Here is a 24,013-nt window from a genome sequence, read left to right as displayed (position 1 = left end):
GAGGACTGCATATTCCATTGAAATGTGCAGTTCCATCAAAATTTCTCCAACAGCCTTTGATTTGAAAAACTTGTAGATCTCACACATCTTGCCAGCGGCATCATTCCTAGAGAAACTAAGCTACTCTAAGATTTATTACTCAGTGGCATTTTGCATTTAATTTCCTCTCCTTGCAGAGTGTGCCTGCATGTCCTTAACTATGAAGGGTGCAGTCTGATCCTTATCTGCCTCATTCAATTGCTGTGGTGTCATTGCTCTGGAAAAAAATAAATAAATTTGGGAATCCTGTCCCCTTGTTGAGTTGTCTCCACTTTAGGGTGGAAAATACACCGAGTGTATGGTGTTTGTTGCTCCGTGATTTTCTGTCGTCACTGCCACACACTCCCTGACATTCAGGATATCTGCCTATTTGCACTTGGTCTGAGTTACAAATAGCACAGTTAGATCATTGTCTGGCTTCTTTAATTGTCTATCTATGAGTACCAAAGCGTGCAAGCTTTAATTTCACTTTCTGCAGGTGTAAATCTCCACTGCTTGAACGTTCGTGGAAGGTGAAGACAAAAGAGGCCTACTCATGGTCAAAATGAACTCGGTTTAAAATCTGACACGACATTCATGGAAAATGTTTTGTAGGACTCATCCAGCTTCCAACCAGAAAACCACATTGCTCGTGTGCCTCTGAAGCCGCTCAGAACCTGGTTGGTCTGATCTCATGTTCCTGAGGTCTCACAGCACCAGTACACTGCTACCCCAGGGAGCTGATACCAGCAGTGCTCTGGGTCCTTCCTAGTGCCCTGCTTATTCCTGAGCATAGCTGGATCCAGCCCCCAGGCTGAGGGATTCTGTGGCCCTTTCTCAGCCAGTTGTGGCCCTTGCACGAGGGGCTGTTTGCTCACTGGCAGTGGCTGTGGGAAGGCAGTTTTGATTTACTCTTTACCTTCACCATAGAACTAGAAAGCTTTAACCTACCTGGATTCTCACCAGCAACACCTGCTGGATAAACAAACCTCACAGCACCTCCAGAAGTCGGTCAAAGGAATGTTTTATATAAGAAAGGTGATTTTGGCTCAAGCCCAGAACGTTCCTTTGCCTGCTGTGCAATATATGCATATATCAGTCAGTTCCTGCTGCCTGGCTCACTGCTGACTGAGAGAAGTGTGAGAATACAATTAAACCTGTTGCTGCCTTAGGCTGCTCTAGTGTCCTGCCTTTCCTAGGGGCCATTATTTCACTGATTTCATTCTGTATTTGTGAGGGGAAATGTCTCAGCTGGACATTGGAGTCCCACAGGATGGTTCCTTTGTCTTGGCCACCTAAAATGTGGCAGGTGAGTTGCAGTTGTGACAGCAGCTACATCCTGAGGCACTGCTGATCCCAGCTGGCCTCTCAGGCTCTGTCCATGTGCCAGGACAATGCCAGGACATTCATCCCAGCCACTGCACTGAACTACATGATGAAGAATTGACACACAGGCTGTGGCTGTGGACAACATTTTGGGGAAAGACCCCTTCCCAGCCTGCCACCCCTGCTCTCTAACCAGGAGATGAAGTTTGGCTTATCCTCACAAACCTCACATTCCTGTTTTGTGTCAGGCAAGACACGATGTTTCTATGACTGACCTAGCTGACTAACTCATAAGCCAAAGGATTTTCAGAATCTGAGTGCAGAGGGGAAAAATAAATTCTGCACAGTTTCTTTTTATATACAAATATTTGTAATTTTCAGAGTATTTACCCATCTCTAGAAATCCAGTTGCATGAAATAGGATTTTCATTCTCTTCCACAATTAAATGAATGTTTCTTACCCAGTCCTAAGTGTTTGATGATATTTAAGGAAGAGTCTCTTTATCTCAACTTCATTGAGGTTTGCAGTGTATGAATGAATACAGTCTGGCTCCCATTTTGGGGTAATGATCTGCTCTAAGCTCTCTGGAGGCTGAGTCCAATTCATGTATCTCCAGGGATCACACCCTGATGTACCCAAACGTGTAGGTTTGTTTGGTATTCAGGTCTTGCAGAGGCCTTGAACTGACAGAGGTGAATTTGCAGGATCCCAAACAGGCACCACTTTTGTACTGGGCTGTGAGCCATTAACTCCATTTTCCTCTCTGTGAGATGGCAGTGGTGAGGCTCACAGATCTCTCCAAAGCCCTCTGAGATACTGGAGTTAAAAACCACCTTCTCAGGGCTGCAGTCAGGAGTTTGCTGAGAAAGTCACGGGAGGGCTCAGCCAAGCACACACAGTCAGGGGTGATGGGAGATAACAGGAGCTGAGTGGGGCACTGGCTGCTCAGGGTGATGATACACAGGGCTCATGAGCTTGCCAGGGGGAAAAACTGGAGCATGTTAAATGGACCTCTGGCTTTCTTCAAACTGTATGGCTGCTGTGGTCCCTCCAGACACTGAGCTCAGTGGCATTCCCACCACTCCATGGCATGTGAGGAAGGAGGAGGGCAGTGGGGTGTGTGTGGGTGAGGGAGAAGCATTAAAAGTTGGGCATCTGCAGGGCAGTTGTGTTGGATCACAGGAGGGCTGCCTGAGATGCCAGAAAGTCTATTCTGCACCTGGGTTCATTGGGCAGGAACAGGAGAATTCCCTGAGCTGTTTATCCTTGACAAAAGAGGTGCACTTCTAACACTTCATTGGATCACAGACAATACGAATAACCTTCACACATTGCCCTTTTCTCTTTAAATTAGTAGTGATGTCCTGTTTGTCCATGTTTGCCCACTGCTTTATCATGCTTTCTTCCTCAGCTGCAAGCGGCTGTGCTCTCCTTTTTCTTCCCTCTGTCATCTCCATTTCTCTCCTGTCCTTACCTTTCTTTATCTTTACTTCTCCCTTTCTTCTTTTCTGTATTTTGCTTCTCCCTGTTGTGCTTGCTCCCTTTTTGTGTGATTATTTGGGAAGGAAGAAGGTATTTATAGCTCTCACTGGATTCTGTTACCAACTGTTCCACCCGTCTGACCTCTCTGGATCTTGCAGTCCACGACTCCATGCCAAATTGTAATGTTACCATAGTATTTGGGAACCCAGCAAGCATTGTGGCTTTCATTAGTTTTTAGCACTACCTCCCATGTAGTTGAACACAGCCACCGGTGAGAAATGTAAAAGTACAAGTGCCTGTTGTTTCATAACAAGTTCAAAGAGACAGCTCAGACCTGTGCTCCTTGTGCCTCCAAAAACCAGTGTGTAGATGTCACAGGAGTTGCCCCTGAACAGCACAATGCAACAGCTTCTTGGAACCAACAAAAGCTCTATTCTTGTCTTTGTTAGAGAGGAAAGGATTGTATTTTGGAGTGAGAGTCAAGGGAGTGGGTGAACTGAAGGCAAAGTGACTCTGCTTATCAGGTGAATTACCGAGTGGAAGGGGTAGAAAATACCATTGTTTGGCACAGAGAAAGACACTCAAAATAGGAAATTCAGGACCAAATGCACTGGCACGGTGTGTGTTGTGTGGTGTCCAGTCCAGCTGGGCACTTAAGCACCTGACCAGGAGAGGCTGGTGTTATGCTCCTCCCCATGCTGGCCATGCCTGTTCTGCTCAAGTAAATAATCATTTTCCTGGACAGATATGCTCTCCTGCCACCAGTCTATCTTTTAAAACCGATGCCAACGACAGCCCATGTTCTCTAACTTCTTTTGTGCCCTCTCTCTGCTTCCTCCTTTCTTCCCAGGGCACCCTGATGTGGAGCAGCCTTGTAAATCCAGCGTCAGGACGTGGAGTCCCAACTCGGCAGTCAACCAACACACGGTGCCCCCAGCCTGTCCCGAGCCCCAGGGCTGCTACCTGCAGCTGGAGTTCCGTTATCCCCTGACTCCAGAGTCTCTCACAATCTGGGTGACATTTGTTTCCCCGGACTGGGACTCCAGTGGAGCAGTGAATGACATCAAGTTGCTCACCGTCAGCGGGAAGAACATTTCTCTGGGGCCGCAGAACGTCTTCTGCGACATCCCACTGACCATAAAGCTGGATGCAGGACGGGTGGGCGAGGAGGTGTATGGAATCCAGATCTACACCCTGGATGAGCACCTGGAAATCGATGCTGCCATGCTGAGCTCTGTCCCCCACAGCACGCTGTGTGCAGACTGCAAACCCATCCAGTACAAAGTGGTTCGGGACCCTCCTTTCCAGTCTGGATCTCCAGTTGTCATCTCAAACCTCAGCAGGAGATATGTTGACACGTAAGTAACTGCTTTCCAGAGAGCTGGGTCATCTTGTTCAGATCAAAACAGTTCCCTGTTCTTCTCATCCTGGTAATGTCCAGCATTCCAAGTGGCTGTGAGGATGTTGAGCTAGACAGACAGGCCAAGAATTACCAAGACAGAATGTTCTCATAGTTGCTCTCTGAAACCAGGAGCATCACATTTGAGTGAATAGCCTGTGATTTCATGGGTAGTTTTTGAGAAATTTCTGGGCTAGTTGTGCAGAGATCTATAATTGAAGTTTTCCTTAACCAGAAAGGATATTGCAATCTACCTAAGCCATGATAAATTAAATGTTTAGGCTAACCTAACTGAGGACCTCTGGAGTAGCATGGTCATCATTTCCTTGGGAATCTTTTGAAAGTAATATTTTGATGCTGAAGGACAGAGCAGGGCTTTCAGTGCCAAACCACTAATTATCTGCTAAAGAAAGTATGCAAAGAAATACACTTGCACATTCAGGTGTATAAATGTGTTTCAACCACTTCTGTTTTCTGCTTTCGAGTTGTGTCAGTGTGAGATTGTTCTGACATGGTAAACATGCCAAATGCCCTGGTTTGTTGTAGGAACTGAGTTTCATCCCAGACACAGTTACACTTATCTAGTCAAAGGATTCATGATTGTTGAGGAAAGCCCAGCTTCAAAATATTTACTCATTTCAAGGAGACCCGTGATCCACCCATAGGCATTCTACAGTTAGAAAAACATCTTTGGCATAACATGATTCCCTGGAAGTGATTCATTCATCTGTGGGAACAACATGAAGCTCATTTGAAAAATGAACACCAGATAAAAGGAAACCTGCTAAGAAAACTGCACTCTAATTTAGGAAAGATGATCTAATTAGTACAGCTAATATCAAGGAAGCATACATCATTATGGTTTTCTAAAGCATATTTAAATATAATAAAAATGACTAATTAACAATTCAATAATCATGAGCTCCCATCCCTTTCACAGCCCAATTATACAGCTCAGAAGATGCAAATTGTCCCAATGGATTTAAAAACTCATGGTAACTAACAGTAATGAATCTAACAAAAACCCAGGACATCACTGAGATTACTCATGTGCTGAAAGTTAAGCATGTGCTTAAGTGCTTTCTTGGGTTGTAGCCTTGTTCAAACAATTGCTGGCACTCAGCATGAGATGAATATTGGCATATTGGAAATGTGGAAAACGGTGAATTTTCCCAAGGTTTTGCTGTGAAAGCATCTTTGCCTGAAACCTGGCCCACTCCAATTGGAAAATGGGACTGCTTTGGTTTGAAATATTTGCATACCTTAGCACAAGTTCCCACAGAAACAGGTCCAGTTTTGACTTCATAACACAGTGTGAAAGAAAAAAAAAAGCCCAAAACATAACTTGTATTCTGGGTTCTATTTCTTTGTCTTTTGTTATGATTTTGTGGGTCACTTCTAGCTGAAGTGAAAGAGTGCTCTAAGAATTAAATCAGTAGCCAGGGATTAATGACAGTTTTCCTGGGGGTCATTGAATAAATCCCGTGGGGTAGCAGTACCCCTCTGTACGTCTCAACTAGTTACACAGCCAGCTAAAAATCAGATAGAACTTTTAAGCTAATCTTTCTGGGCTCTGCCTGAGATCAGGGGACAGAAATGGATGCTTCTGGATGCTGGCACAACCGAACTCCCAACCAAATCCCAGCAAAACCCTCTAGTCTTGACACTCAGCTCCTTTGTGTCTTGCCAGGGACTACAGGGAAAATCCTGCCAGTGAGTTGTGACAGGACACTTGGAAAGCTGAGTTTCAGTCACTGGGTGAGCAGGCAAATATGCAGATTCTTAAGCACTTGTTTTTGAGGCTGTTTTGGCTGATTTACTGTGAGGGTGCTGAGGCCCTGGCACAGGTTGCCCAGAGAAGCTGTGGCTGCCCCACCCCTGGGAGTTTTCAAGGCCAAGCTGGACAGGCTTGGAAGCAACCTGGTCTGATGGAAGTTGTCCCTGCTCATGGCAGGGGATGGAACAAGATGATCTTTAAGGTTCCTTCCCACCCAAACCATGTTGTGATTGTGTGATTCAAGACTTCTGCATGTGTTTGAAATGTTGAGAAGTGAGATGATTTTTTTATCATAATACACCTAGGGCACAGCACTGATCTGGATCCCCTGGGGATGGGAGGCCCTGCAGATTCAGAGGCTGCTGCTGGGCCCACACCTTGAGATGCAAAAAAATTCACTGAGACTCTGCACAGGCTTGTGGTTATCTGGTAGAGACAAAAGCAATATGAATTTTTCATTAGCACCTTGTGCAAAGAGTAGCCACAGTCTTTTTAAGTCCCTAAGCAGGAAGGAAGGGAAGATGCTTCAGGAAAGTCAGGGACAGAGGTGTTGGGCCATGCTCCTACTTATATAAATGTGTAGAGGTAAAGGGAGTCTCTCTCAACCTGTTCACATCTCCCTGTTTGTTGCATCCTGTACTGCTGCAATTCAGCATATCTGTGCAGCCAGACTTTGCAGCCCCTTTATCTCTCTGTAAACCCCAAGCCAGTCACCCCTCCTTTGTGCTTTTGCATGTTTTCCGTATTAAATAAAATGACACCCCCACACGTTCTATGGAAGGTTATTTTGAAGGCAGTCTCATATCTTCACTCTTGCCTCCTCTGACCTTGATCTTCACTTTCTCTTTTTCTCCCAAAGAAAATATTTGCTTGCACTGTTATCTGTGAGCAAGATCCTTTCCCCAGGTGTGGCGATGCTGAAAGAAAAATTAATTTCTCTTACCTTCTTCCCGTCAAAGAGAGGGAACTTCCTTTTAAGCTGAGAGGAGAGACAGCCTTTAATGGATAGCCCTTGCCTAGTCAGCACTGGGTGCTCCACAGAGGAGAGTAAATAACTAGAACAGTGGAAACATTTTATTAAGAAATGCAAAATAATGCCAGACCTTCTGTTCTCAAGCTGAATTTTAATCTCAGCTCTTGGCTCAAGTCAAGGCTTAAACATCCATTTCTAAGGGACAGGACCTTATCCTTGGACCTTACAGAAAGCAGACCAGATACACTCAATTCCACTGAGTGTGATCAGCCAGAATTGCTGGTATCTGTGATACAAAATGAGAGACAGAGCCTAGGAAGAGAGGAGAAAGCTAAATAAATCAGTGGGGGGAAAAAGGAGGTCAGGCCAGGTGCAGCACAGAACTGCTGAGTCTTCACACCACAGCAAGTGATAAGGAAGGAGCCTCATCTGCAAGTCTCAAAGTCTCAGCTCACAATTTAATCCAAATGTGGGTTGTGCTCATATGTAGAGTGCTCTACTCTGGCTGTCCTCTAGAAACAGTGTGTGAGATGGTCACAGTGGTGATTGCTCTGGCCTCCCTTCACAGTCACTGGAGCATTTTTGCGCTCACATAGTTGCTGTTGGAAAGTAATCGTTGCTCTTGAGTTCATTTGTGGTAACCACTGATTTTTTTAAGAGCTCAGTGAAAAGTGAGTACCCACAGCAAGAGGCTCTCTGGGTGATGTCACAGGCACAGTTAGGTGTCAGTCCCACCAGGCCAGTCTGTGCTGAGCAGCCCCATGGCACTCTCAGCAGCCCAATTTGTGATCAGTGGGGAGCCGGATGTGCTGGTGAGATCTGTGCACTCCCTTCTTGCTGACCAAGCTGAGAGACACTGAGGTCAGTTTTGAAAAGTTGTCAGAATAACTTAAAAAGTTTCAAAGAATCGGAAATTTTCCCAACTTTTCTGCCACAGACTTTGTAAGAAGCCTTAAAGTGTGGTGGAAGGCGATGGATCAGGTTGTCTTTGTGGTGTTAAACTGTAGGGTTTTTTTCAAGACAAAGGCATTGACTGAAATAACCTCAGAAAGAATCCCAGCATGAAGCCCTGGTATGAGTTTTGGGTTTGCAGAGGTGAGCATCACTGAGAAGCAAGTTTGCAGTGCTGTGATATGTTATTCTGAGCCATTCCTAGTAGAGCTTTAGTACTGAGGCGACACACAGAGATCCTGCATTCAGACTTTAAAAAAGTGAGATTGAAAAACTTGCATTTTCTCATATAGGGAATAGGTTTTTCTTCTCAATTTTGGCTATTTTTTACTTACATTCTATGGTTAAACCTTTTCTGTTGCTCAGTAATAGTTGGAGGGGGTTGGCCATCATCTGTGTAGATAACAGTTGTTCAAGTTGGTACAATATTTTAACATCTTGTTAGAATCAGGGCTTCCATTCAGTGCTGAGCTTGTAAACTCCATGTCATTTACTGGGTTTTAATTCTGTTTTAACAACTAAGACAGTGGAATGCAGATCTCACTGAGGCTTCTTGGAGTGATTACAGAATGACTGAGAAATCGCCATCCTTGGGATGGCAGGTGGCTGGAGGGCTCCTGTGCCACTGTTTGTGTTTCATTGTTCATGGGACCTGAGCAGGTCATGTGCATTTATTGATGCATTTGCCATTTGTTATTGGTCTCCAGTCAGAAGGGCACATGGTCAGTGACTGGTCAGAAAACCCAGATGAGGAGTAGTTGAAGGAAACAAAGACAGTTCTCAGTTTGAAGATTCCTACAAATATGAACAAGCAGAGAGGCTGGAGAATCAGCATTGACTATTCATAATGAGCAATAACACCAATTAATTGATGTGCCTTTTAGCCTCTGAATTTAAGAGGAAGTTTGCATTTACATGACACAGGCTCAGCTGAACAGACTGGAAGAATAAAAACATCACACTGATGGTATCTAAACCTAAGTCCCTGCAGAACTCAACACTGAAATTTCACAGTGACATCTGTCCTTATTATGGCATTCCTTCCTTCACCCCCAAGATCTCTTTCTCTGTTTTCTGGAGGTCTACCAGCCAGAGGAATGTATGATCTAAAGCAGCTGAAATGAATTGCCACATCTATCTGTCATGAGGATAATTAACACCATATTTCCACCCAAACAAGATACAGATCACTGGGTGGTTGTTCTCCCGACACCAAAAGCTGAAGGCCATATTATCACATCTTCTGCTCATCCCTCCTCCACAGTTGCCATGCCAAACCTCTCTCGATATGCCAGGAAATACTGGGGAGTATCTAAGATAGGACTGAAATGTTAAGAAAACACTTTGCATGCCCAGATTTATCTGCAGGAGCTGCCAGGTTGTCCGTGCGATATCGGCACGCTGCACATCTGGATTCCCAACAGGCTTTAGAACTCTCTATGGTATTCCAGATGTCCTTGTGCACGAATACTTACCCTGGAAATGCCTTGTCTTGATGCATGCAAGGACCTCATAGGCTTTTTTTGTGGATACATCCCACTGGTGGTTCATGATTGCCTTGCAACTGAATAAAGCATAGAATCATAAAGACATAGAATGGCCTGGGCTGAAAGGGACCTTGAAGATCATCTCCTTCCAACCCTCTGCCATGAGCAGGGACACCTTCCACTGGACCAGGTTGCTCAGAGCCCCATCCAGCCTGGCCTTTTAACTAACTGCTTCCTCCCCTCTCACTTGCAATAAAGAGTTCCCAGTTTATACTGAATTTCTTGGTCCTAAAATGTATAATATTGTTTTAGACCAACATATGGACCATTTCAAGACAAGCAGATCTGTAAGTTAGTAATTTCCACATCAGAACTGCCTCCTTCTCTGCATTAACTGAGCTTATTTACCAATTCTAGGAGATTTCTTTCCTATAATTACCCAATTCTCCCTATTACTTTCTTTAGTAATATGTTAGAGATCCCTGGCTATATCTGTATGAAATTTTACAGCTCATCTCCAATAAAAAACCTTCAACAAGAACTCTTCACTCTTATTCACACTTTCTTGCTCATTCCTAAGAGCTTCCCTATCATTAACTTTAGATGCTAGCTTTCCATGGACAAAGCTATTTTGAACTTTCCCAAGGGGCAAACACCTTTCTGCCCCACCAGTTTCCTCTTACCCCTGGAATTTCCAGTTTCAGGTACAACATCAGCACTGGTAATTTCTTGCCTAGTTCTTCATCTGCAGTCCTTGCATTAAGTGTTTCAGTTGTTCCTTGCTGATTTTAGTTTCCCAGATGGAATAGTGGCTGTGCTGTCACTGTTTGAAAACCTTCAATCAGTGAAGAGTTTTGAGTGTATTGGAGCTGCCTGTGTTCAGTTTTGGCAAGGTTTGATATGCAGCTGGTGCAGGACAGTGTAGCAGCCCTGGTGTTCAGCAGAGGTGCTGAGATCATCCATCTCTGTGCCTCTCCCAGGCCATGCCTGGTCTTGGCTGTGTCATCAGCTCCTTCCTCGTGCAGCCAGCATTGATTGCCCTGTTTCTGCTTAATGAACCTGGAAATCTCCCATGATGAAAGAACAGGAGCAATATGGGACAACTGCCTGTCCCACACCTTCCCTTCCAACAGTAGGAAGCTGGTCATAGGTTCATCTGACCCTAACAGAGGTGAAGTGCTGCTGGGAAGGAGACTCCTCCACCCTGTAGCAACTTCACTGCCAATATCCCTCCAGGGAAATTCCTTCCTTTCCCAGACAGTGGGGCCTCACCTCTGGCTTGCACGGGTCTGGGCAGGGAGGCAGAAGGGTGACTGATTCTGCTGCCTGTGCCAGGTAAGAGCACATAGCCCTGCTCTGCACTCAGGGCTCAGCAAGCCAGGTAGAGGAAAACTGCTTCTATTCCACCTCCTGTTCCTGCATCTCTCCTTCACATATGTTGTACTTCTAAATGCCGAGAGAGTGGTTGTTATTATTTATAGCTGCCAGTAGCATGCTGGGTGTTTCACAGAGTAAAGACTCCAAGTGCCTTCTTCCAAAGAGCTCCCAGTGAAGTGTTGGGGGCTGACGGTGCTGCAGCTCTCAGGGGTGATGCATCTCCACTTGGCTGATGTGATTTGACAGCTGGAAGCCACATTCTGATGGCTTTCCCTCTTTCCTGCTTTCTTCATTAGAGGTGCCAGGTTATGTCTGCGAAAGAAGCTGCTGCTTCCTGACCCCCCACACAGAGCACATAGAGCAGTTTTTTTTCCCTTACCGCCCTCTGCCAAATTGCCTTAACCCTGCCCTGGAGAAGGGAAAGAACAATTTGACACTCTGTGCCCACTGAGGAGGCAGCTTTCCCGCTAAGCCTGTGCAAAGATGCCGTTTGGTGCCAGCAGCAGTGATAGATTTGTGATTCCTCACTGTTGCGGTTTCTTATGTAACTCTGTAACTGTAGCTGGCACTTGACAAGATCCGCGGCTCCTGTTCTGGCTCGGCTGCACATGATGCAAGAGTAAGGTAGGAAGGGCAGGTTTATCTCTTTATGGCTTTGCCATCCCGGGATAGGGCAGCGCGAAGGAGTTTTTCTGGGTTTGACTTTGAAGGGTGGGATTGCTCTGAATGACCTCCAGCTGCTTCTCTCAAAGAAATGACTCACGACTGTCCCATTTGGGGACAGACACTTTTCTCCAGGATCAGCTCTGCTCCAGCCAGAGACTCCCCAAGGACTGCTGCTACACTGGATTCACATCTCTGTTCTACCTCTTGGGCAATACACAGAGAGATCAGACCTGTAGACTACAACCAACCCATGCGCAAGTGTCCCTGAAAAATGAACATTAACAGCTGTCCTATTATTATCCAAATAGATACTATTAGAAATTGATGTATTTAATCACTCCCAGCCAGGGTGGAATTTGAACTCATGACCTAGAAGTAGTAGCAGAGTTTTCAGCTGCAGAAGGGAAAAAAAAAAACAAAAAAAAAAAATAGAAGGTCAAACAGGACTTTTCCTGCTGGGCAAAATAATTTATTGCAGGTGAAACAGTCTCAGATATGTGGTAAATTAGACTGTGCATTATCTCATGGATAATAACTTCTCTCTGATGTTTGCCTTCTTGTGTGCATCTTTATTTTGTGCTCTAAATAAGATAAGAAGCACCAGAAATCTCCCAGGAATAACAAATGCATTTTCTTTGCTTGATTGAGGAAAGAAATATTGGACAGACATGTGTTATGCAACAATTTAAAAATAACTCTCTTGTAAAACTTGGAGTGAGCCTCAAATACCGCAGAAGAAGCAGAAATGTGTTACCTACCTTTTTATCAGTCAGCCAGTACAGCTTTTTTCAGCTACTTTCACTGAGCTATTGGCCTGATCATTTCCTGGGCATTTTATTTTAATATATTTTCCTAGGAAATACATTCCGAGTGTCTGTTAAATTTGGAGTTACACTCAAACAGGCAAGCATTTGGAAAAAATGCTGCAGTAAGACTGAAATACCTGTGCTGTCCTTAATACCTTGTTGGATCCAGCGACAGAAAAGACAAGACAAAGGTGTCCAAGGCCAGGTTGGACGGGGCTTGGACCAACCTGATCTAGTGGAGGGTGTCCCTGCCCATGGCAGGAGGTTGGAATGAGATGATCTTTAAGGTCCCTTCCAAACCAAACTAGTCTGGGATTCTGTGATTCCAGGGGTATCACTGCACAGCTGATCCTGCTGTGGGCCCAAGGCCTCCATCGTGTGATTGCTTAATCTCAGTCTTTCTGGTCAGGATCTTCTTAAATATATGGTGGCATTGGACATCCCCAACTCCAGCACTTCCCTGGAGCTTTTTGTGATAGGAAGGGCAAGGTGGAAATAAAGCTTCTTCTTCTCCTCATCAAATTGTACCCCAGAGAGGGTGCCTGCAACTGGATACCCCAAATTACCAGCCACTACTGCAAATACTGGCCCTGAGAGCTCAGTGCAGTAAACCAGATCATTTACTCACAATGGTACAGGATTTTTTTAAAAATGTAAGACCAGTTGCAGATGTAATGACAATAGAGGAAATTAGCTCATGATGGGATTTTAGGAAAAGGCTAGTGGAAACATGTTCAGTAATGTTCGGTTATTAAACCATTAGAGATCCCACTGGAGACCAGCTAGTAGGATTTCTCATAATCTGAAGTGGTTTAAGGCAAAACACAGAGCCCCTGAGGAGGGAAATGACAAAATGTTCCTCTGGAATAGTCCCCTCATCTCCTTGCCTGTCTCTGTGTGACAGCACATGATCTCTCTCATGTGTGTGCACATGCACAGATCAGCTCCCTCCCTCCTCCTGAGGGGCAGGACTTCTGCAGCCCCCGAGCCTGGACCCTCCAAAGCAGCAGTTCAGAGAGGTGGGATGGTAGAGGTGAAACCAGAGAAAACTGCAAACATATGTGTTCACTTGGGGCCCAGTCTAAGCCCAACTCAAACTGCACAAAATACCTTCCACTGGCTTCAGGAGCCTTCGGATCTGCTCCCATGGCTCTGTTCACCATTTTGGTGAGATTACAGGGAAACAGGAGGGTATAAGGTTCTGAAAGTCAGGTCTTGGCTCAGGCCTGTTGAAAACAAATCCTAGAGGTGAGGTCTGGATTCGGTGAAGGTGAAGAAGATTATTCTGCCAAGCTGACCACTCTAAATTGGGAAGAGCCTCCTCCTCAAACCCGATGGGCTGAGGGCAGCACCTTGAGTGCTCCCAGCAACAAGCAATCAACAGCCAAAGGTTGAGGGGTGTTTGCTGGGGTCACAGACCCTGTGCAGAGTGTGCATCAGGCGCTTTTCCCACAGTATGGTCTGAAGCAGTGCTGGATCCCACAGAAATGCTGCCGCTGGCGGTGCCGCACGGAGACAGCTCAGCACAGCCGGGGTGTCGTTAATGATGTGAGTAATCAGGAAGGGCTCATGGAAAAGCACGATGCAACAGGTAAAGTTCGTCAGTGCCGCTGATGATAATGGCCTTTCCAGTAATTAACTTGTCCTGACCTGCCTGCCCGTTGTGTTACTGTTTTCTCCCTGTCACACCGGGACACCGGAGCGCTGTCCTCAGGTGGAGGATACTGGCACTGTTCCCTTGGAATCAGCAGAGAAGTGCTGGCTCCCACCAGTTGGAAATAGGGGATTTCTGCATTTCGTGTCCCAGATCTTTCCTTCCTCAGCTAAAACATACCAGCCTTCCCTCCTGGGGTGGCCACATCTGAGCCCCACGTCGAGAAGCGCTCCCGTCTCGCTCAGGGTCTGAGCACAGCACTGAAGAAGCAAACACAACACATTTTTCCCCCTCCTTCCCTGCTTCTAATAACAACCAGGTGCTCCAACACTTAACCTGTGTGCTGCCATGAAATTGCCTGTCTGCTGCAAACACCCATGTGAGGCCCAGGGCCTTGAGGATCTACTTTATCCCAGGATTTGTAACCTAATCTCAGTGAGATTGTCCATTTATATCAGCCACCTTAAAAATTCATGTTTTTGTTGTTGTTTAAACATGAAAGGAGAAAATGGTCTCTTGGCATTGATTTTTCTTTTTTTTTTCTCTTGAGGAAAAACAAGAACTATCTTTAAGGCCTTGGCTGCAAACTTTGTTTTTTATTAAACGTGCTACTGTGTTTTAAATTGGTACCAGGGCAGATACTTGGAGGATTATATCAAAGTCTGCTGGAGTTAATCAGTTGCATAAATATCTATAGGTTTGCTACTTACAAAACTTAATGGTTCTCACGTGAAGGACAGAAGAAAGAGGTCTGTGTACAAAACAAAAAAAAAAAAAGTTCAAAATCAAATGTGTTTAAGGTCCTAAACAGGGCCTGGGTTTCAAAGCAGAGGTGCAACAGCCAGACATGTAGTCCTGTGGCAGGGCCTCTTGTGCAGGTAGGAGCTGGTCTGAGCAGCAAATGCACACCTTTGCACCTCAGAGGATCACATGAGCAGCTGAGTTGCAGTGGTTTAAACCTGGAGTGTTTTGCTGAGTTACTTGAGGTTTACACCAACATAAGCAACAGCAGAGCTGTAGACTAATTGCCTGGTTTGAATTTGTGGTGGTTATGAGAGTTGGTGGTGACTTCGGTTCACAGAAATATTCCAAGAAGCAAAAGGATATTTTCCTAATAGATTGGATCCCTCGACCTCTGACTCCAATCCCAAATCTGTGGGGTATTGCATAATTGGGAAATGTGGTTGGTGTAGGTGTTAGAGGAAATACCTTCCTGATACATCCAGAAGCAAAAGTTAAGTCTGGCATCATCTTGATGCCCCTGTTTTGCATCTCTGTGAGCACAGAGTCCTGATGGTACAGAATGTACCCACCAAGTACTAAGCTGAGATTATCTGTTCAGGTTGTGGGCTGTTCTGTCATTCTTCCTTGGAAATACCCTGTTTGGGTTTAAGCTGGATTTGGGAGCAGGAATCCACTGTACAGTCCCCATCTCCCTTCCAACTCATGAGTGTTCATTTAGTCCTTCAACTACCCTGTTTTGCCGTGCTTGTAAACAAATAAATCACAAAAAAGCTGGAGGGCACAGAGCAAACCTGTGGCCCCTCTTGGCACCTGCCTCACCGTGGATAGAGAGAAAAGCCTCTCCAAGGCTGTTTCCTTGGCATTTATGTCTTCTGAGTCAGCTCAGTATCTGAGAGAGAAGCAAGAGAGTTGTTTTGAGGCCTTTGCACCTGCCATGGTGCTGGGCTTATCCAAACAGAGAGAGATTGGACCGCAGCTGAAAAAACAGCCCGGCGCAAGAGCCCGGGATTTTTGACGTCCTTCTTGTGTTTACAACATCCCACCCTCCTCTCTCCCGACTGCAGTCAGGCAGGAATTCTCTTCATTGTCTTCTGCCGTGCTTCTCATGCCATTTTTATTAAAAAAAGGAGAGGCAAGGCAAGGGGGAGCGTGTGTGAGAGAGGAGGAAGAAAACAGCCGTATTTGTACAGTCAATGGCAATGCAGGAAAAAAGATGGAAGTTTGGGGAGCAGATCTATTTGGGTTGTCCTAAAGTGACCTCATCCTCTGTCTTACTTAGCAATTGCTTTTGGAGCACCTGAGCACGGGGTAGCTTGTAAAGACTGCGGTGTTGGTGGATATTTGGTGTAATTCAGGACCTCTGGAAGTGGCACTGGGTGTTTTGGAGGTTGTGAGCAGCATGTGGGGACAGACTGGACAGCTCTAGCCTGCAGATGACAGGACAAGGGATGGTTTAGACCTCTGGGTTCTCTGTTTGTGGTTGTGTTCAGTCCACCCTGGCAGCTGATCCAAAGAGTTGCAACAAGAGAAGATGTGGAGTTGCTGCTGATTGCTGCCAGAAGATTTCCTGTTTTGCTCAGCAAGGCTTCCTTGCTAGAGAAGAGCAAAGGTGACAGTGTTAGGGAAACAGGGACATCACTGGCAGACCAGGGCTTGTTCTGGGCTGCAAAGAGATGTCCAGGAAATGTTGTCTTTTGACTCTAGAGTTTGGTGGGTATTTAAGGTCAAAGCCAGAGAAGTCCTTCACGAGGACACTTGAGGTGTAGAATTTGCGTGTTCCACATGACACTGCCTGTGACAGCCATAATTTAATTGGGGATGCTTAAAACTTCGTCATCTTGTCCTTAGATAACAGGAACGCTGTCTGCTTTCATTGCTGCCTGGCCATTTATCTTTTCATAGGGCAGGAGCTGGGCTCAGCCTTAAGGATATTTGAAATTTTGCTGGAAACAAGTCTTTGCTTTGTGAAAACACTCCTGCTGTTATTTGTAGTAGGAAACACATATATGCCGTTGTAGTAGGAAGAGAGGCATGGGATGTTTGCTTCCCCTTGATGCTTTCACTACCTCTTGAGTGTGTGCTGTGCCCTCAGATGCTGAAGCCCCACGGTGTGCACAGAGCAGATGTGGTTAGGGCAGTGTCAGCTCTGCTGGAACTCAAGGGCATGTGTGTTTCTTCTATAAATTCAGTGATCCTTTAAACCCACCTTGGTCTGAGTAAAAAAAAAAAAAAAAAAAAAACAACTTCCCACAGGTATAATTTTCCCTGAAGTTTTCCAGGAACACCCAAACTGAGAGCAGAGGTCCCTCCCCTGGGGGACAGAGCGAGATTAACCCAACTGCCCAGCCTCCCCAGTAAAAACATGAAGAGAATGAAAGGGTTCTGTGTTTCTGACTCTGGATCCATCACTAGCCACAGCAGGCAGGCAAGTTGCCCTCGTGGTGCTTCACACAGCATGTCCTAATTCCCCCTCTAAGCAGGGCTTGAGTCATTGCTTTTTAATAAGAGTCCTCCCCACAGGCGGAAGCTGCAGCGATCAATGCGGCTTACTCACTTCTCGAAAAGGTCATTAAAAGACCATAGATATAAATTTAAAAGAGTGTTTGTTCACATCCTTGATGTTAAAGATGTTCTTCTCTCTCACCTCCTTAAGTAGCACCGTGCGAAGCCGCCGTGTGCTGGTCCTGCCTGACAGCAAAGTGCCCCTTGTCGCTGTCGTTGTGCCATCAGCTCCCGGGGAAGGCAAGAGAGAAAATAAATGCTCAGAATTCACACTTTTATCACCACTTGGAGAGGAGCTTGTCTTGCTGACATCTCCAGATAGAGTCTGTAATATCGACCTTGGTATGATATAGCTATATAGGAGAGAATAAACTCTTTTTTTGTGTTTGTTTTCTTTTTCCTTGTGCTCCTTCCTCCTTCACTATGGGACTGGATTACTGCCCGAAGTATTTCACATATCATGCCTTTAGCAGCTATATTTTTCCGAAATAGGGGTACTTTGAAAGAATGTTAAAACTCCTGGTTGCTGCCAATATGATATATTTAACAGTTCAGGAGGATATGAGCATCTCAGGTTCCAGTTGTTGAGATGTGAAATGCCACATCCAGCTCAGTCAGCTTTTTTGCCACATCAGGCCAGGCTGAGCTAAAAGCTGAGGCTTGACTTTTGAGTTTCTAAGGTGGCTCTTTGGTGCTCCAGTTCAGGCACATCTCCAGCTCTGCCTGTGTGATGCTGGAGGGCACTTTTGGAGCACACGTGTCTCATTTCTGAGCTCCTCTGGGCATGGCTGGTTTGTTGGTGCTGCCCTGGATGTGAAAGCCTGGGGATCCTCTGCTGTCCCCCAGTGTGGGGAAGACTGTGGGGAAGGCAGGTTGTTTCTGCCTGGGTTGCCTGAGAGAGGATTTGGGATGTTTTTCATCCCAAGGATTGTCCCCTCTGGAGATCTGTCTCCCAGGTCTGCTGTTGGAGGACCATATGCCTCCAGGCATTTGTCTTCCCTTTCTCTGCATTTTAACCTAAGACAAGGATATTACCTTCATAGCTCATGGGGTATCATGAGCATAAATAACTTCATAGCTCTCATTTTCTACCCAAACTGCAGAGAGGTAAGGAGAGCCAGGCTGTGCAAATACCTAAATGTATGTGTAAGGGGTCAGATACTTTGGGCACCTTCTTTTTTGGAGAAGAAATGGCCCTTTTTGTGTCAGTAAAGTATAAGGATCATCTGCCTGTCATGACATATCATTTCCCCAAGAGCTTTCCATCTTTGAGCAGCAGGTTGCTGCTGGACATCTCCCCTCCCTGGTGTGTAGCAGGTGACAGGGTTAGACTACAAAGCAGCCAATCTGCTCCATGTCCACAGGGCCCTCTCCCCATGCAAATTTTTCCATTCTCAATCCATACAATTAAATATGCCAGAGTTCTCCCCAACTAGTAACTCTCTTTTCCAGTTTTCTGTCTTATCCACACACACACATATTCATCTCCAATCCCCTCATAGTTCATAACCACCATATTCTCTCCTGTGCTTGATTCAGTTCTGCATCTTCTTCCACTGTGTTCTCCCAACTTCCCACCCTATCCATAAACAAATGTGAACTTTTCCTGTTGTGCTTTTGCTTACATGGACACAAAAACACACACAGACACTAAAACACACACGCAGGGACACACTTGCTTCACTTACCCAACTACCAGTGGGTATCAGCAGAAATCATATTAAAAAATCAGAATCTGAACACTCCTATTTTGCACTCAGCCCACCAAAAAGCAGCGTGGCTTTATTTATTTTCTAGCTGTTACAGCTGCCCCAACTGTTCATTTGTTAACAGTCTTTTTCGAAGAATTGAACCTTTTTTGTGGTTAGCAGATCCCCAGTGACAAAATCCACATTTCTGCAAGTGTACTTGTTAATCTTAAATATTTTACGAATGGTTTTGAGACAGAACTTGAGAAATAACTGCCCTGTACTAATCAGAGCTTGACTCTGCTTTGATTTCATCAGTATATATCAGAAGCTTCTCGCTTTGATAAGTGGATTTGTCCAGGAATGAAATCTAGAGGAAACCCTCAGTATTATACAGCAGTGTGTGTTTGGACACTTAAGTTACTTTCCATAATTCTTTTTTTTTTTTTTTTAACAAAACTTTAAACAAGCCCCAAGGGCAGAAGTTTAAAAATTTTCCCTCTGATTGAATAAACACTCTTACCAATATATGGGTAGACATCCCCCCAGTCTGTAGGTGAATTAATATATTGTTTGTGCTCCATGAACTCACAAATTTAGCTATTAGAAGCCACAGACTGTTGCTGACAGGAATAAGGTGCTGAAGGAATGAGAAAGCCAGTTGTGCTTTTGTCCCACTGAGTTCCACTCCCATTTCACTGCCGTGTGTGAACAAAGAATCAGATCCCAGTGCAATTCCTTCAGTGCCAGTTATTTTGCAGGCACAGTATCCATGAGAAACAGCTTTGTTGTAAAATATAATGTGGGATATTGGAGTTTAAGTCTTGCTTGTTAATTTAATGAATGCTGTAACAAGATACTTATTTCACCTTGAAGATTGAAGATTTCATTGATACCCACATCAGTGGCTTTGCTGCTCTGTGTGGTAGATGTATCTCCTCCCAGTACACACCCCATTAATATGTGCTTTTTGACCAAGTTCCTGTGACAAAAACCACTTATATTACTGTCAGTAATTGGGGCAATGTGAGTGTAGTAAGCAGAGGACTGGCAGGGGTTAGGGAAGAGCTAGGCTGCCTTATGGGCCCTGCAATTAGCCTGATTGATGACTTTGAGCAAATCATTTTGCCTTCACTACTCCCTGGCTTTACAGATTGGATACAATGAGGATAAGGGTAATGAGTTCCTTTGTGGAAGGTTTTGAGTTTTGATAATGCAAGAGACATTGTAAAAGAGCTAAACATTTTTATTAGGCTTATATTATTCCTGTATTGCATATAAAAATTACTCTTCGTTTACAGATGCACAGGATTTGGGTTATTATGGCTTTGCATAAATATGCAGCAATTTGCTCATTCTTTCTGTGAGTATTTCGATGTTAATACCATGATCCAGTGCTGTTGTGTGGATCCTATTTTTTTTGCTCACTCTACTTTTTTAAATACCCATATGCAAAGCAGATTATTTATTTATCTATCACTGAAACATCCTCAGTCCCATTCTGTCTTAAGCTAATAGTCAAGTTCCCACTGGCTCCAGCTGCAGTTGGATTGAGCTCAGGGCTGCTCAGGAAATAATGAGTGTTTACAGGGTATTCTAAGTTCCCTAAATGAACTGTGCCACAAACTTGCTGGTAATGCTGTCCCTGGTGTGACACACAGGAGCAGAAGTGTCCAAGGCTGGACACAGTGAGGCACAGGGCTGGTTCCTCAGGTGTTGAAGTACATGGACTGTCAGTAATGCTCTTAGTGTTTCCCACTGCACATGGTGAGCATTGACAGTGCCATGGTGCCAGTGCAATGCCATCCCTGCAGTGGGTGTGAGCAGCAGCACAGCAAACTGCATGATTTTCATCAGGAAATGGTTTAGCTGCCAAATGTTCAAAAGTTTGCACCTATTTCAGGGCTGTGCATAAATCAAGTGTGGACAGAGCTGACTGTGCTCACAAGGAAAAGACACCCAACCAAAAATCCATCCCATCAAAAAGAGGCAGGAACATTCGGAAGACCTGAATGAACCAAACTTTGACTTTTTTAGCATCCAACCCCCACTTCAGTACCTCCTTCTCTGCCCTTTGCTGCTGCCTTTGTTGTACCAATCACTCAGTATCTCCTCTTGCCTCGCAGGGAGCTGAGTGACAGGACCACGTACACGTACCAGGTCGTCATTGTTTCCGGGATGGAGGAGAGTGAACCTTCCCCTGCTCTCGTCTATATCTCTGGAAGTGGATACTGTGGAGATGGGATTATCCAAATGTAAGTCTGGAGCGAGCAAACAGATAAATCTGGGCACATCTACTCAAGCCAGAATCAGAGACTAGAAAGGAACCGGTGACCTCTGATGTCTCCTTAGTTCAGGCCAGCTCTCCTCTGTGGATAATGACTCATGTGCTGATGATTACCAGGATGAGGACATTTAATTGTAACATAGGCCCTGCTATCCTGGCACCAGGAGATACAGACAGAGATACAGATAATGGAGCCCAGACAGCAGGATCGATAGGAGAGTCCACTGTGTGTGCTGTTTATGCTGTTTGTCCATGCATCTGTATCTTTATACATGTAAATGACATTTCCTATACAGGGCTGAAGTAAGTGCTGGAAAAATCCACATGGCCTTAGATGCTGCCCTTACACTTGGTGTCCCCTGTGTCTCACAGCTGGGGGACAGGATAAAACCCTGCCATGTGTTGGGCCAGGTTCCTGGTGCAACCTCTTGTTTGACCGTCCACCAGAGTTGGGATGCATTTGGAGGTGATAGATTTGGCCTCTGAGAATTGCATGTTCTCAATCAGCTCCCCTCTGTCACTGGCTGCCAGTCCCCAGGCCACTGAAAACGTAAAACAATCCTTCACAACTGTGTTAGGGTTTATTCTTTTACTATGTTGGCCCTTAAGGCCACTGCTTCAAAGCTTCCTGGCATTAGGTAATTTAATTATTTAAACTGTGGAAGTAACAACAAGCAAGTGCTTAATCCAGCCAGTGTTCTCTGCTTGGAATAATGCTGATCAGCAATCACACAGCACAACCCTGTCAGACGATACACCTGGCAGCAAATATTTGCAGGATGAGGCCCAACAGGCAAGGAAATCAAAGAGAACAACCAAAAAACATATGAATCCAGGGCAGACTTGGAAAGAGAGGTGGAGAAAGACAGATTAATTCTGCTTTACATAACTTTTCTGCTACTGTTATGTTTGCACATTCCTCAAACATCACTTGTGGCTTTGCAGCAAGTGTCAAACAATAGCTGAGCTGCCTCAGGAGCGAGCAGGAACCAGACTGTGTCACAGCTTGGTTGGTTGTGGCCCCACTTGCAGCTGTGGCAGCCCCTCTCTCATCTGGTTCCCACTCTTTTCCCCACACGCTGCTGCAACTGTGGGGGCTGGTCCAATGACACCACCTGCTCCCTGTCAACCACTCTCCTCCAAGTGCTGTCACCTGGAACAGCCCAGCACCAGACTTTAAGCCTTGTTATTCCCAGCTGGGGTCACAGTCTGGCCCTTCCAGATTTAATACAAAGAGTTTCAGAGATTCCTGTTCTCTTTTTCCCCACCTGCTGAGCTGCAGCCACACCAGCTATGAAGGAAGTTGCTCATAACCTCATCAGAGAACAGCAAGTGGTATCCACATGTGCAGCAGAGAGGTGGCCAGGCAAGCCTGTGGACCAGGAATGATGAAACTCAGGGCTGCAGCACAAGGGAGGATGTATTTTAGGGGTTGGCACAGAAAGCTGTTGTACTAGTTTTTAGGACTTTGGGGTTCTTCAGCGGGGTTGCAGCAATCATTGGAATGATACTATTTGCTGTCTGACTGCTTTTTTGCATGTGTGTGCCCTGCCTGCAGAGAACTGGGGGAAGAATGTGATGACATGAATAAGATCAACGGGGATGGCTGCTCCCTGTTCTGCCTGCAGGAGTTGTCCTTCAACTGCATCGGTAAGTCCAGCTCGGAGCCCTTCCACTCACGGTGGGCAACACCTCCATGCAGAGTGCAAGGAAAAAAATTGACAGTATTTTCAGCATTTCCAGCTGAAGAGTTGTCATGGAAGAGAGAAAAAAGGTGGAATTTGTAGGTTTGAAAGGCGAACATATCTTCCCAGCTTCTGGTCATTTTGATGGGAAATTGGTTCTGCTGGCTTTGAAACAGCCTGGGACTTAAGGCTAAGTCAGCCATTGTGGGACTGATCCAAAGCCCATTGAAGTCAGTGGGTGGTTTTCCACTGGCTTCAATAGGCTTTAGATCTGACTACGTGAGAAGACATGAACTGATTTTTTTTCTGGTAAACAGGAGGAGGAGTGAAAGGGGAAGGGACTGAGACCAGAAGCAAGTCCAGCTGAGGTCACACCTCTTTTGAGTTGCAAATCAATATCTGAGGATCAAAGGTCTGGCTAATCCCCTTTTTCAGAGGTGAAAACTACTTAATCAGATTTCATTTGCAAGCCTGGTTTGCTCTGATTAGCAAAACCTGTAAGCACAATGGCCGGAAGATGCTCGAGCTATCGGGGATAGCAGGGCTGCAGTTGTGAGCTTTACATATTTATTAAACTCTCTAAGAATGCTGGGGACAGAGAAGGGAAATGGAGACCAATTTACACTGCACCTTCTGTGGGGTAGCCCCACCATGTGGGGTTGCTTTTCCTAGCCAACAGGACTCTGTGAGGTCTGGGAAAGAATGAATCACACAGAGCTTCAAGAACCAAAGTTAATGTTTATTAAGGGTCGTCTTTTTCTCAAGACATTTTATGAGAGTCCTTATCTGGACTGACCAAGAAAACCCTCTGTCCTCATGTAGTGATCCCATGCCTTCAGCTCAGGGCATTGGTCCTAAGCAGATAATACGATGTTGGCAAGTCTGAAATTTGCTCTTTTTGGCAATCTGACCATTATCTCTTGTGCCTGGAGCGACATATAACAGACCTCACAGGCACCATGTTTCCCTGGGGTGGTAAGCTGGGGACTGGTTGGCTCATCAGAACAGCTACATTTTTACTTCAGCATCCCACACTGTGAGACTTGAGGCCTGATTTGTTGATGTGCTTATTTACATTTGTAAATAGCTCTATTGAAATTGAGCATATTTATGGTCGAGGCTAATTGTGACTATTGGTGGTCTTGAAGTTACGTTTGTGTTTCAAGTAACTTGCTGCCTTAGAGCCTCAA

General features: G+C 45.3%; 1 protein-coding gene across 1 annotated transcript in view; it reads left to right on the top strand.

Moving 5' to 3' along the window:
- PAPPA (pappalysin 1) overlaps positions 1 to 24,013 on the top strand; it is a 181,062-nt gene that overhangs the window by 69,402 nt on the left and 87,647 nt on the right. The window contains exons 7-9 of the mRNA XM_008920190.3: positions 3,678 to 4,185; positions 20,978 to 21,106; positions 22,697 to 22,788. Coding sequence (XP_008918438.1) covers positions 3,678 to 4,185; positions 20,978 to 21,106; positions 22,697 to 22,788 — 729 coding nt within the window. The remainder of the gene's footprint in view (positions 1 to 3,677; positions 4,186 to 20,977; positions 21,107 to 22,696; positions 22,789 to 24,013) is intronic.

This window comes from Manacus vitellinus, unplaced genomic scaffold (assembly GCF_001715985.3).
Source record: "Manacus vitellinus isolate BGI_N305 unplaced genomic scaffold, ASM171598v3 scaffold_27_pilon, whole genome shotgun sequence".
NCBI classification, from domain to species: Eukaryota; Metazoa; Chordata; class Aves; order Passeriformes; family Pipridae; genus Manacus; species Manacus vitellinus.
The sequence above is the reverse complement of the archived record's forward strand: the minus strand, read 5'-3'. Positions and strand labels throughout refer to the sequence as shown.